General features: G+C 43.8%; 1 protein-coding gene across 2 annotated transcripts in view; it reads left to right on the top strand.

The window, feature by feature from the left end:
* The window catches only part of LOC144768247 (targeting protein for Xklp2-A-like), a 124,370-nt gene that overhangs the window by 36,311 nt on the left and 75,218 nt on the right, over positions 1-12,841 (top strand). For both annotated transcript variants that reach the window (XM_078651768.1, XM_078651767.1), the window contains exon 8: positions 7,695-7,875. In XM_078651768.1, coding sequence (XP_078507894.1) covers positions 7,695-7,875 — 181 coding nt within the window. The remainder of the gene's footprint in view (positions 1-7,694; positions 7,876-12,841) is intronic.

The raw sequence follows: 12,841 nt of genomic DNA, 5'->3' as shown, positions 1-12,841 counted from the left end.
AAGGGGGCGTTTTTCAATCACATATGCACACTAACCTATCATCCACTGGTCTTGCATCACTGGCCTCACTTACTGCCCACTGTGGCAATGAGGGTGGCTCCCATGCATCTGACAGGGCACAAGGGCACACGCTCCTGAAAGCATAATTTGTAAACCGAATCTGATTGTTTCTAAATACATGTGTGTCTCTTACCTCCAAGATCTGTCTGACATTCAAATCCTCAACCATTGACTTCTTCTAATGTCTGGTGGAGGGTGGTATACGAAGGAAGGGTATCTGCAGCTGTGACTATTCCCAGACCATTTGACTGGCCTATGTCATCCCTTGGTGCTAAAAACTTGCACACAGATCAGCAAATCATGGCAGAAGCACAAGGAAGAATGCTCCTACTCATCGATGCGCTCTTGAACTCTGTTCTGAGGTTGGATGGAAGCCAGCTTCTTGAAACTGACCTGTGCAAAATAGTTATTTGCAGTTAGAATCTCTACAGTGGCACTCTTTAGTGCATGGTAAACCAAACTTGCCTTTGTTGTTTAAAAATAAAAAAAAAAATACGAAACTTCAGTAGACCTTCTTTGAAATGTGAATGCCCTAGAATCTAACAATAGCTTCTATTACCTGAGACTGATATGTTCTTGTCCTTTTTCCACGAAGTTCTTGCAGTAAACTTTGACACCGCTGCCAGTATGCAAGTTTGTCCAGTTTAAGCTGGCGTTTAAAAGTAAATTCCTCCATTAAAAAGCAGGCCAAATAAATTGCTATGGCCTAGTCCAACGTAGTTGTTGAAGCCCCCAGGCTCTGACAATCCTAAGAGCCAAACTATTGGAAGGGACACCAGAGGTTTAAGGTTTTGGGATCACAGATTTGGGGCTCTGTGCCTGAGCATATTAAAGATGATCTTAACTTGATAACCTCTAAAGTGGTCAAAATCTAATATAGCGCCTACGTTTTCAGTTAATGCTGCCTCTTCAAGAAGGTACTCACTGGAATTGGTAAACTGAATAACTTGCAGGCTACCGTATAATTCAAATATTTTATTGCTGTCTGTTTTGATTAATTTCCCTAATCTGCTTTTGCTTCCTGTTTTCGTCTTCATTCTATATTCTCCCACAATCTTAATCGTATTCATAGCTGCGTTCTGCCTCTACTAGATTGAAGCAGTTTTCCCTGATGCACTCAATCTTCCTCCTGTTTCTTATAATCTAGTTGACTTCTTTTCCCTCCCACACAACGTTGCCAACACAACAAGCCAACTAGTGTGTACAGAGGTTGTATTTTGATGGATATTCCATGCGTTCTGGTAGCTCGCTTGTGCAGAGAAAGGATTTACTGATGTAGCCTACAGTAAGGCTTTGCATCTTCGGATTTCTTAGGCTTTTTAGATATACCCATAAAGTGCTGTTTATTATTGCATGGCCATCCATCTTCATACTCCAAAGTCCTTCTAAATCTCCCTTTACTGTAGTCTACACAAAGTTCAGAAAGTTTTGAATATGGACTGTGGTGAATGACCAGTTGTGATTGGTATGTGCTTAATTAGATCCAGGGTTATAACCAGAGAATCCTTTTTAATTAATCACAAAGGCATCTCTTCTCCAATGGATAAGTCTTACTGCCGAGTCTTCACCTAATGAATATTTTCAGGTGTCATAGGAGTCATTGGATACTCAAAGCAGTGCTCCTGTGTGCTGGTAGATGTAGGTGTGACTCTTCCAACTTCATTCCTCCACGTGACTGGCTGAGCTGCATAGAAGCACCACCCATACGTCTGTTACTTTCTTTCTGTGCCTTCAGATGCAGAGCAGAACTTCTGGTACTTTTCTGTACACAGTGATAAGTGTTTAATTGCTCAATGATTTTTCTCTCTCCATTCTACCAGCGTGCCGGGGTAAATGTCACTTAAGAATACAAGGTTTAAACCTTGTAGGGCAGTGTTTTCCAACAGGCAGATTGGAGCTACTGGTAGGCGTCTGATTAGTTTGTGTTATGTATATCTCAAAGCCTAGTAAATTTAAAGCTTTTGTTTCATTTAGAATTTGCCTCAAATTGAAAGGATGAATTTAAAAGTAAAATGTGTGCATTTTCAGAAAGGATTAATGCTTTTTAGATTTGATGCTAATATTTAAATGGTAATTCGTGCTTTGTTGAGGTCTTATTACCCGATGTTCTCGGGTCCCAAAGGCCTTTGCGTCTATTACTGCTATGACCTATAAAGGCATTCAAAATATATTTATTTTTGAGTGCTGTTGACATTACCTGATCCATTGAGACGTTCACTGTAGTAATATGGCTGCTATGGCCACTAATCTTGTATGAAGTGGTTGTTGTAACACAATGTTAATTTGTATAATAGCTTGAATTTTTACTGAACATTAGCAGGTGGAGATCCTTGAACCTTCGCAAACCAATGTATTCGACAGTACCCAGAAGGGGTGCCTCTGGTGTTGGGTTTACAACTTCCAAGCCCTGGGTGGGACAGCTGCACTCTGATTACAATCAAAAGCCATCAGCCGATCTGAGCCAAAGCTCTACTTGGCAAACTTCTGCAAGACTCCATGCAGGTCCAGGTTAAAGTTGAGTGTAGACTTGCTCCCAAAGGTGTTCCCTTGACCAATCTTCATCTCGGTTGAAGTGTAAGGGTACATCCAAAACAATAAGTTAATGCAGGACCCTTCCCCATCAGAATCTGATAGGGAGGGCATGCTGCGATGCAGTACAGCCAATATTCAACCCCTGAATTTAACATAAGACCATTGTCGCACACCCTACACCAATCTTTTGGCTTTGAAGGTACCCAGTCAGCCATATAGTGACCATGCAAGGGATGGAGCCAAGTTTGCTCCTCCCTATGATGATTAAGACTGGTATGTGGTACCTGCAAGATATCAATGAACTGGATACTTCCCGAAATACCGGGTTGGTTTCCCATCCTGGTCCAAGTTCTGGCCCTTCCGTCCATCTGCAAGTTGCATTTCCGCATGGACCAGATGCAGGTGAGAAATGGCAAATATTTCTGTAGTAGGGGATCTCTGTGTATAGTCATAATCTAGTGAATAGTCCCGCCCATGTGCATGGACACCGGAGCAATCAAAAATCTCATGTTGTCAAAACATGCAGAACTGCACAGACACTTAAGAGAATTTAAAGGCAGATAATGCAGCCTATATCCACAGGCTACACTGTCCAGTACTTCAGCTAGGAATGCCACCAAAAATCCACAAACCGCACAGCCTGTCCAGATTTCTCCAAGAGAAAAACCTTGCCTTTACAGCAAAACCCTCTGGAATGATAGAGAGGAAGAAGTGGACAGAAGCCCCAAAGGCTGCCATTATGTGGCTCAGAACAGGATACTGTGCCTTTAAGAGAACCTTCCAGCACTCTCTCAGTATCCCAGAATGCACTGCAGGTCCCTTTTACTTTCAGTTCTTTTTGAAGGCGTAACACGTTCGACCTGTAGCATTCCTTACATGAATCTCTCTCTCCACCGGGAAGGAGGGCGGGCGCTTATGACTATAACAGATACCCCTACTACAGAACTGGAGTTACAGGACAAACTACTCATTCTGTAGTAGGGGATCTCTGTGTATAGTCATAATCTAGTGAATAGAATGGCAAGCCCATCCCCACACCAAAGCGGCAGGGGAGAAAAGAGAAATAACACCACTATTGTGCGAACAAATTTCGCAGCGTAGCCTGCCCAACCTGAGCATCTGTCCTGGCATCAGTGTCCAGACGACAATGCTTAGCAAAGGTATGGACCGACTTCCAAGTGGCCGCCTTGCAAATTTCTGCAATTGGAACATTACGTAGCAAAGCAGTCGTGGCAGCTTTGCCCCTGGTGGAATGATCCTTGGGCTTACCCCCTAAGGTCTTATTAGCCTTCTGGTAACACAATTGTATACAGGACACAATCCACCTCAAGATGGTCTGTTTAGAGGTAGCAAGACCAGTCCTGACTGATCCATAATTGATAAAGATAAACAATTGGTCTGACCTACAAATATCCTTGGTTTTATCAAGATAAAATGTCAACACCCTCCTGACATCCAGGGAATGCAGAGACCTTTCCGGTTGAGATGAAGGATTCTGAAAAAACGTAGGCAAAGTTAGTCTGGTTCACATGAAAATCAGAAATCACCTTTGGAAGAAATTTAGGGTGAGTTCGCATAACCTTAGCAGCATGAAATACAGTATAAGGTTCTTGGCAACACAGCGCCTGAATTTCACTCACGCGGCGGGCCGATGTAATGGCCACGAGGAACGCCGCCTTCCAGGACAGGTGCTGCAACGAAGCCTTATGAATGGGTTCAAAAGGCTCTTTATCAATCTGGACAGCATCACGTTCAATTCCCATGAAGGCGAAGGTAGCCGGACAGGAGGGAACACTTTCTTCAAGCCTTCCAAAAATCTTTAATCACAGGGATCTGGAAGAAGGAAGTCTGAAGGGCATTTCCTGTAGGCAGTCAGCACAGCAAGATGGACATTAAGGCCAGACCGCACCAAGTGTAGAAGATACGGAAGGATCACATCTTCCTTGCACGTCGTTGGGTCAGTTCTTGGACTTTCACCAGATACAAAATCTCTTCCACTTGTAAGTTCGATAAGTCATCTGGCGCTACTTCTTCCCGGGGCCACTTTCCCAGATAGCCGGTTATGCTGCGGCCTTCACTTTTCTCAGGCAGGCCTAGGATTCTCAGGTTGCTTCTCTGTAACCTGTTCTCGGCATCCTCAGCCCTGTCCTCCAGTACGCGCACTTTAGTGTCCAGCTTTGTCACTCGCGGCTTCATTATTGCTATAGCAGTCACTGCTTCAGCTAGTTGACCCAGATTTCTCTTTGTGGTCCGCTAGCTTTTTGTGGTCTTCTCTAAGCAAGCCCATACCTTCTGGCCATTCACTGGAGGGGATATTAGCCTTTCAGATTATCTGCACCGTCATGTGACTGTCTTGCCAGTGCTCTACAGGTTGGCGTTTCCCTCCACTCTGGTTAGGTCCAGGCCCATCCGCCTCTGTGGCAACTTTCTGATGTGTCCCTGTTATCTTCAGTCCCCTCCCCCCTCCCCTAATGTCTCCTTCAGATGTAAAAATCCTATGCCTCAATTCTCCAGGCTTTGTGCTCCGGGAGGATCTCTGCCACTCTGTAATTTAAAACACAACAATGATGGACAGAATGTGGATCAATGTCACACATTCACCCCAGTCCAAAGATCTGGGCCCAAATCCATTGTTTTTCCACTCCACACCACCCTGGGTTAGACAATGGCGATATGCAAATCAGCGCTGACCCTGTGCCCCATGGGAACAGTCCAGTCCGAACTACAAAAGCCATGTGGAGTGCAAAAAAACGATGGATTTAGGCCCAGATCCTTGTACTGGGGTGAATGTATGACATTGTTCTACATTCTGTCCATCAACTGTGTTTTTTGCAATTTCACCCTGAGTGGGCTGGGGATGCTCCGACGTGAGTCCCAGGCTCTCCACACCACTGGAGTCCAGCTATCCAGGCTGATGAAGGCTGATAGCCAAAAACCGGTCCTTGGATGCTTGATTCCGGTCTGGGAAAGACATGGCTTGGTAGTTCGGACTGGACTGTTCCCATGAGGCACAGGGTCAGAGCTGATTTGCATATAGCCAGTGTCTAACCCAGGGTGGTGTGGAGTGCAAAAAACGATGGATTTAGGCCCAGATCCTTGTACTGGGGTGAATGTATGACATTGTTCTACATTCTGTCCATCTGTGTTTTTTGCAATTTCACTCTGTAATTTAGGCCTCCATGCGGGCAGCTCCAAGGTCTGCTTTCCAATCTCTGCTGCGTTTCCAGTCCCCTTCAGGTACCTTTGCTTAAACCTCCCTTCTCTCTTGGGGCCTTGTCCTCATTTACTCCAGGTAAGCCCCACCTGGCACTGTGCAGGTGCTTCTTAGTGCTCACTGCGAGGCCCATGTTCTCTCCCTCTTTGGCTGCCTGTTTTACAGTGCCAACTTCTGTTCCTGCAGGCCATCTCACTGTCCCTGTAAGCTTTACTCGCCGGGGATCCTTAGCCGTATGGGCTCGGCAATCCCTTTGGTGTATGGGCTGAGGGGGGGGGATGCACCTCAGGGCCCTGAGCCCCAGTCCACATCACCCCTGGAGTTCGGCATTCGCCCCGATCTCACCTTACTGTCTTCTGGGCGCTGTCATCTTGTCCCAACGTTCGGCCGCGCTTGCAGGTCTTAATTTCTTGGTTTTCTGGCTTCAGGGTGGGCTTTCCTCACCTATGGGATGCACCTCGTCTTTCCCACAACCACGGGGGTGCACTGCAGGGTCTACATACCATCTAGGGCTTCAGGATGGCATTCGATGGCGGCCAGCCGGCTAGCTCGGGAGTTGGGCTGCTCACTCATCGGTGCCAGACCATGCCCCTTGCATCTTTATATTATGTACAGTTGTGTCTGTTCTCAAAACAGATCAGTGATATTTGACCATATGTGCCAAAAAGGGTTTTACCCTGTGTTTCATGGGATCTGTTCCATGCCTACCTCGCAGCACTGGAAACTGCTGTATAATCTTGCTCTTGAACCTTCCAACTTTGCTAAAATGGATGTTCAACTGTTAGATCCGAATGGATCTGTTGGGTAGAATCCCAGCTAATTACACATGCTCTAAAAAAGATGCCATAACTAATTTGGTAAATAACTTTCCAAGAAAACTGGTCTGTCGCACGAATATCTTTCTAAAGAATCTCTGTAATGCTTGGATGGAGTCTTAATGTTATGAGCAGTATTGAAGGACTTGTTCCATACTGAACTGGTCTTTGTTGCTCTGCCTACCCAAGTAATCGCGCTTTCTATTTGAGAAAAATGAATACACGAAAGATCTAATCCTAGAGAAAGAAAGGCTACTTGCCTGTTACCTCAACTCTTAATTTGGTATACTTGATAGACCCCCTGATTCACTCTTCTCCATGACTTCAAGGATGCCGTGCACACCATGCTGCAAGAATGTAATGGCTCATAAGGTGCAGAGTGTAAGACTTTTGCACTGTGGCTAGAGCGCATCCTCTGCATTTTACCTTTTTGCCCGTTCAAGATAATAGATTAATGTATTTGAATGATTTCCCCCCCCACAAGATTTCCAGGCTGGCAGCATTTCAAAAGTAAGAGCCCATAAAAGCAGTCTATGCAGCAACTGTACTAACAGGTAAGAGCTTTCCATATGTCAACAGGTAGGTCCTTGCCTACAGCTGTGATCTGAATGTGTGGGTAGAACTGTTTCCAATATTTGGGGTACTGCCTTCTGGCAAACAGTACCACGCTTATGGTACAGGCTTGCATCCATAAACCCTGACCTACCACTGAAGTGCAACTCTATAAAATTCAATGCCCACAATCCTCAAGCATCCTGCTAACGTTCATGATCTATTTGCAGGTTTTGTGCTAAGAAGGAAATTGCTATGCTTGTCCAGAGTTATTTATGAACTAAACATCCAGTATGTGAAGCTACAAGAATCCATTTAACACAATTGCTATCCCTTACCATAGCCTGTGGATGCCTTCAAGAGGATTTGACCACTATATAACCCAACAGAGCTTTTGTGTAATTGCTGCTGGTGATTGTTTCCGCCTGGACTTGGCAAGGGTAGTTTATGTGGAGCTTTGCCCATCTAGGCTGAAAAGTACAAACTGGTGTCCACTTAGATTAATTTCTGTTTGTCTTTAGGCGCGTCTGCCCAAAGGTGGCTGCACTATCCCGAAGCCCTTCAAGCTCTCTAAGCAAAACAAGAGGAAACCTGCAGAGGACGGACCAGGCAAATTTGTGTCAATGGCTGAGCAAGTTGCAGCTTTCTTAAAGGACACACCTCCCCGCTTTCACAGCCTGAGCAGACTTCAGCAGAATGTGGGTTAGTCTGTCTCGTAACACTTTGTGGTTGGCAAGGTTGTCTGAAAATGAGCCATTCTCATTGCCTCTGGTTTTAGGTAGAGATTTCCTATCTGCAAAACTTTAGTTAGCATGGTGCCAGGCACACTTTCTTCAAAGAAATATTTGTTTGGGACTTCTGCTGTTTTTATCCTTTTGGATGTTTACTTTCTTTGGATGAAAGGCATGAGGATCATTCAACTGGAATGCTAGAGCTGAAGGTGGTTTCTTTGTTTTGTGGTGTGCTTCTGGAGATTGGTTGAGTTTGAACAGAGAATCTGGTCTCTCTCACCCAAACCAGTCTGAGGAGTGTGGCAGTTGTTTGCTTGGGGAAACACCTGTCTTTGCACTCTAAATAAAAACATAACACTAAAAAAGGAAGGGCAGAGTGGTCGTAAGTTGTCAAATACAGTAATCATATTCTCTGTAAAGGGAGAAAGAAACACAGCCATGTAAAATGTACTATTTAAACTATATTTCTAAAACCAGGTCTAATTTAATCCCTAAAGTTCCTTCTTACCCTTTTAGTTTTAGAAAGGTGGATTGTTAAGATCTGGCACAAGTATCAACCAATCACTATGTGGCTTGGGTATCTTATTAATCCAACAGTAGTGGCAATAGCTGTTAATGGCCTGTGACTAGTGACCTTCAGTTTTATCCCCAACATGATATTCATTGTATTTAGTAACAAACCAGAGTGTAGGTGTGTTGATTACATACTGGGTGATGTCGGACCAATTCCAAACCATCATTGGTAGCTTACAACCATGTGCATTATGTCCACTGACCCCAGCGTGCATCGAGGACACCTTTTTTGCATTCTGTATGACTGGTACCCCGCTCCGCTATTTTCTCTGGTGTATTGTACAGCAGACACTCATTATGAACTGCTTAAGCTTTAAGTTTTTACCAAAGAGTTGGTTGAAATGAGACCTTCAATATCTTCAGGTTGAATTGCCTGCCCAATTTAACCCTCCATTTAGGAGTCAGCTCATACATATCTTTGTGTTTGAATTTGTTTGAAGATGGTATGATTAATTATAAAAGTTGAATATGGCGTGTAGCTGTAGAACATGGGATCTAGAAGACTGACTTATTCAGAGAATGCTAATCTGTTGCTGACGTGGGAAGAATCTGACCCAGGTCAGTTGTACTTGTGGTGCTATAGCTAGGGTGCAGGGGTAACCGATCACTCTTGCATAATGAACAGGGATTGTGTTAATCTTGGTGGAGAGGTTTCGATTACTTGGTCTAAAAGCTTATTGGCAAGGTTCTAGGTGTTTTTAGGTTTAAAAAAATGTCTTATTTGGAAAATCTTTTATTGGTCTTTTCATATGTTAGTGTTCTGATTATTTCTGTGTTGAGATGAGAATCCTGTTCCTTACCGCATCTGAATTAAAACCAAATTTGTTCAAATCATTTGGGCTGCTGTGAGTCAATCTTCCGATATGTTTGCCACACGAATTGTCCTTTAGGGTGAACTCTCTGAAGGATTCTACATTTGATGCAGTTAAGTGATTTGTGAACGTTATTGTGTATTATGCTTGACTTCTGCAGCCCTTAAGTCTTTAGAGTTGCTGCCTCCTTAAGTAAAGACTTTTGCGGTCCGGAGTCTACAATAACCTTATTTACCCTCTAAACTGGTTTGAAAAACGCATTTGGTTGTAAAACCAAAGATTGACTAGCCTAAAGCAAAAATGCCTTTACATAAAAGTTTAGTTACAGTAACATTATAGTGATAGTTTTGTCTTGCTCGTGTGGTACAGGTTTGAGATGGGAACTGTTTGACTGAAATCGTCAGACTAATAAAGACTTTAAAAAAAAAAAGAAATAATTTTTAAAGGTAGTTACTTGACCCCTCTCCGGTATTTGCTCGTGTCATCGAAGCCCTCAGTTACTTGAAGAGAAATCCTAAGGCTTGGTAATCGCTCCCATCTCAGCACATGGGTAGACTAGGGGCTATAGAAGGCAAACCAACTGGGATTGGACATGGACAATACCCGGGGTACCTTTCTAACATTAAATGGAAACCTGTAAATCTTCCATCCTACTGTCTAGTAACTTGTTTGCAGGCTAGAGGAGCAGGAAGGCAATCTGGCTTTTACAAAGCAACAACTCCTCCTATAATATATGTAGCATGAACTTCAAACTGGCCCTTTACATCCTACTTCTGAAATATGTAGTTTTGAAGCGTTGTCCCCCAGACCTTGAGTTTGTGCCTAGCTCTTTTCCTTCCGTTGGCTAGCAGTGCTGGTCGTTTTAAACGTATGCAAGTGAACTCAAAGAAATCCACTAGATTTTGGTTTCTATATTGGAAATGTCAAATTGTCCTTTTCCACGCCTGACCTCACACTAAAGGGGTGTTTGCGATCTGACATCACTTTAGGTATAAATGGACATGCTAGGCTCGGATAGACTGAAAATATTAATGCTGCAGTAATCAAACAATCCTCTGCAACTCTGAGACAATGAAGGTTTTAAAGCGGAGGACCCTGCCTAGTCACACATTTGATGGGACTAGATGTGGCACGTTACAGGGGGCAAGCAGGTGTGAGCAACGGCAATCAAGGCTTAATATTAAACCTCTTTACATGCTATAACTATGGGCATTGCAGACATTGGTTTTCTCTATAAAGCCAGGGTTGTGGCATTAAATAAAAGCCTACCTAAAATAGATGACATTTTGCCCATACTTCTCACTCAAAATCCTTCACATCTGGAAAGGTTATCGTTTTGGAGGGGAGAAATGTCACTGATACTCCAAATACTTGTAGGAGTGGACCAACTTCCTCACGACCCAAGTCAGGACTGAACAGTCTGGGTTCCTATTTTTACCATAAATTTCGGCAGTGCCTCAACATGAGTCTTATGCCCATTGCATAGACTAGGACCATCCAGGACAGGAAAAAGAAAAAAAGGAGACTGAAGGTGAAGAGGATCATATTTAAAGCAGTAACATTGGCACACTGTCTTCTACAAAACAGACTATCTGTTAGGTAGACTAACCAACTACTGCTCGTAATGTGCACTGCATTCGCAGTCTGCTCACTTCCTATCCACCCCATGCACAAAATAATGTGGAGTGGCTCAGCCAGCTCACTTCTTGTGGCCAAACTTTGGAATTAACTTCCTTTCCCCTCCGATGTCTACCAGACCTAAAGCTGTTCCATAAGCAACTGAAAACCGACCTGTTTAGAAAGTAGTTGGTCACTTGCCTCTATCTGCTACATGCCTAGTGCTGGGACACTCGTAGAGTAGGCAAGCCCTCTATAAATTCATTCAAAGATGTTATGCACTCTGGCCTTCCTTCTATTGCTTCCTCCCACCCGAGATTGGGGGTGGGAGGGGGGCTATTTGCCACTTTAAAGCATGATTGTAGTGGAACTTTTGTGAATGGGTGAGCATAAACTTCCAGCAGCACTTTGTTTTGCAGAAAGAACTCTACAGACCTGAAAAGGTAACCTCCAAATAGATAGCTACTTGCAGGGCAAATTATTTCAACTTTATGGAAAGCGATAGTTTAAAAGGGGGGCCAGGTATGAAAGAAAAATGGTGTTCACTCGCATCACTTTGTTATGCGAAAGAAGGGGGTGTCATGGATGTCAATTCTCGACCATGGATACTTCATTTCTTAAAGGTGACTTTTGGGATGCTTCCCTCCCAATGTATATCCTGTTTAGATACTGACTCTTAGGCAGTTTGAAGTTGACTTGGATAATGGCTGTGTTCATTTCACTTACTAAGGTAGCTTACGGAAATCGTATGGTTTGCACTAGACGAGTCTCCTTTTTATCCCTAATTGCATCCCAATTGCTAAGACTTGCATCTTTATCCCAGTGACTGGCCCAGACCTGCCATCTCAATCGAGCACAGACAGCGCTTCAATTGATCAAGACCTTTAAGATCTCTAAAGTGTTCAGTCACCAAAATCATGCCACACCTTCCTGAAGGATAATGTCTCGGAGCAGAATTGTCCTTATTTGACAGGACTTGAGACCCTTAGGGGAGAGAGAGGTCACAAAATGATTCGACTATACCCCAACTAATTAGTCACATTCCAGAAAACCATGCTAAACGCTTCAGTTGCAGTAAACCGGAAATTCTAAATGCACAATGAGAGTAAGTGAACAAAAATAATCACGGGGTTGCCACTTCTTTCAAGACTGATTATTTGGTAAATGGAAACCAACAACCAAGGAATCCATTTCTGGATTACCCATTGAGCAGGTCTCACTCCCAGGAAGGGGGAAGCGTATTGGAAAAACGTAATTGCCAGCAGACACTGGGTTAAACTTGATCAGCACCGTTGTATAAACTCTCCAATATTGTGACCTTCCTGTAGTAATGAGCGTAGTGACGAAGATATCCAGTCGCCTGCTGTCCTCCCAAACCCACTGCCACAAACTCATACAATTCCAAGTGGGCCGCATGTTCTGCAAACATTCACTTGCAACAGGATTGTCCATCATGACCAAATGTCCATCTAAGTTTTAAGTGTTGGGTTAAATAAGAACAGGTGGGCAAACTCTTATGTGGGTTCGGGTATAAACTGCTAGCTGCAAATGAAAACAAAGGCCAGGATTTGGGCAATAGGAGCAAGCGACTAAACTCATTAGAATTCCCCCCCCACCCCCCGCTTTTCCCTAAATACTACTTTCTCCAAGCTTTATAGAAATTAGATCAATGCAAAATCTGCTGGGCCCCGTCTGTACATGACCAGTCTGTTTAAAAGTCCAGAACCTCCTTCAGTGTGACCTCTAAGCCTAGTTGTAAGCATCCCCATGTCCTAGAGAATGAATGTGGTGTCAGCACAAAAGCCTTCAACACACCGTCGGTGCTCTTCTGCCCACAGCTTTGTCTTTTCTTGTTGCCATAGTTATTTTGCAACATTTATCAATCCATTCCTTGGCTATTTAGCAATCTAGAAGGCAATAAAGTCCGATCTTGCT

The sequence above is a fragment of the Lissotriton helveticus genome, chromosome 7 (assembly GCF_964261635.1).
Source record: "Lissotriton helveticus chromosome 7, aLisHel1.1, whole genome shotgun sequence".
Lineage (NCBI taxonomy): Eukaryota > Metazoa > Chordata > Amphibia > Caudata > Salamandridae > Lissotriton > Lissotriton helveticus.
The sequence above is the reverse complement of the archived record's forward strand: the minus strand, read 5'-3'. Positions and strand labels throughout refer to the sequence as shown.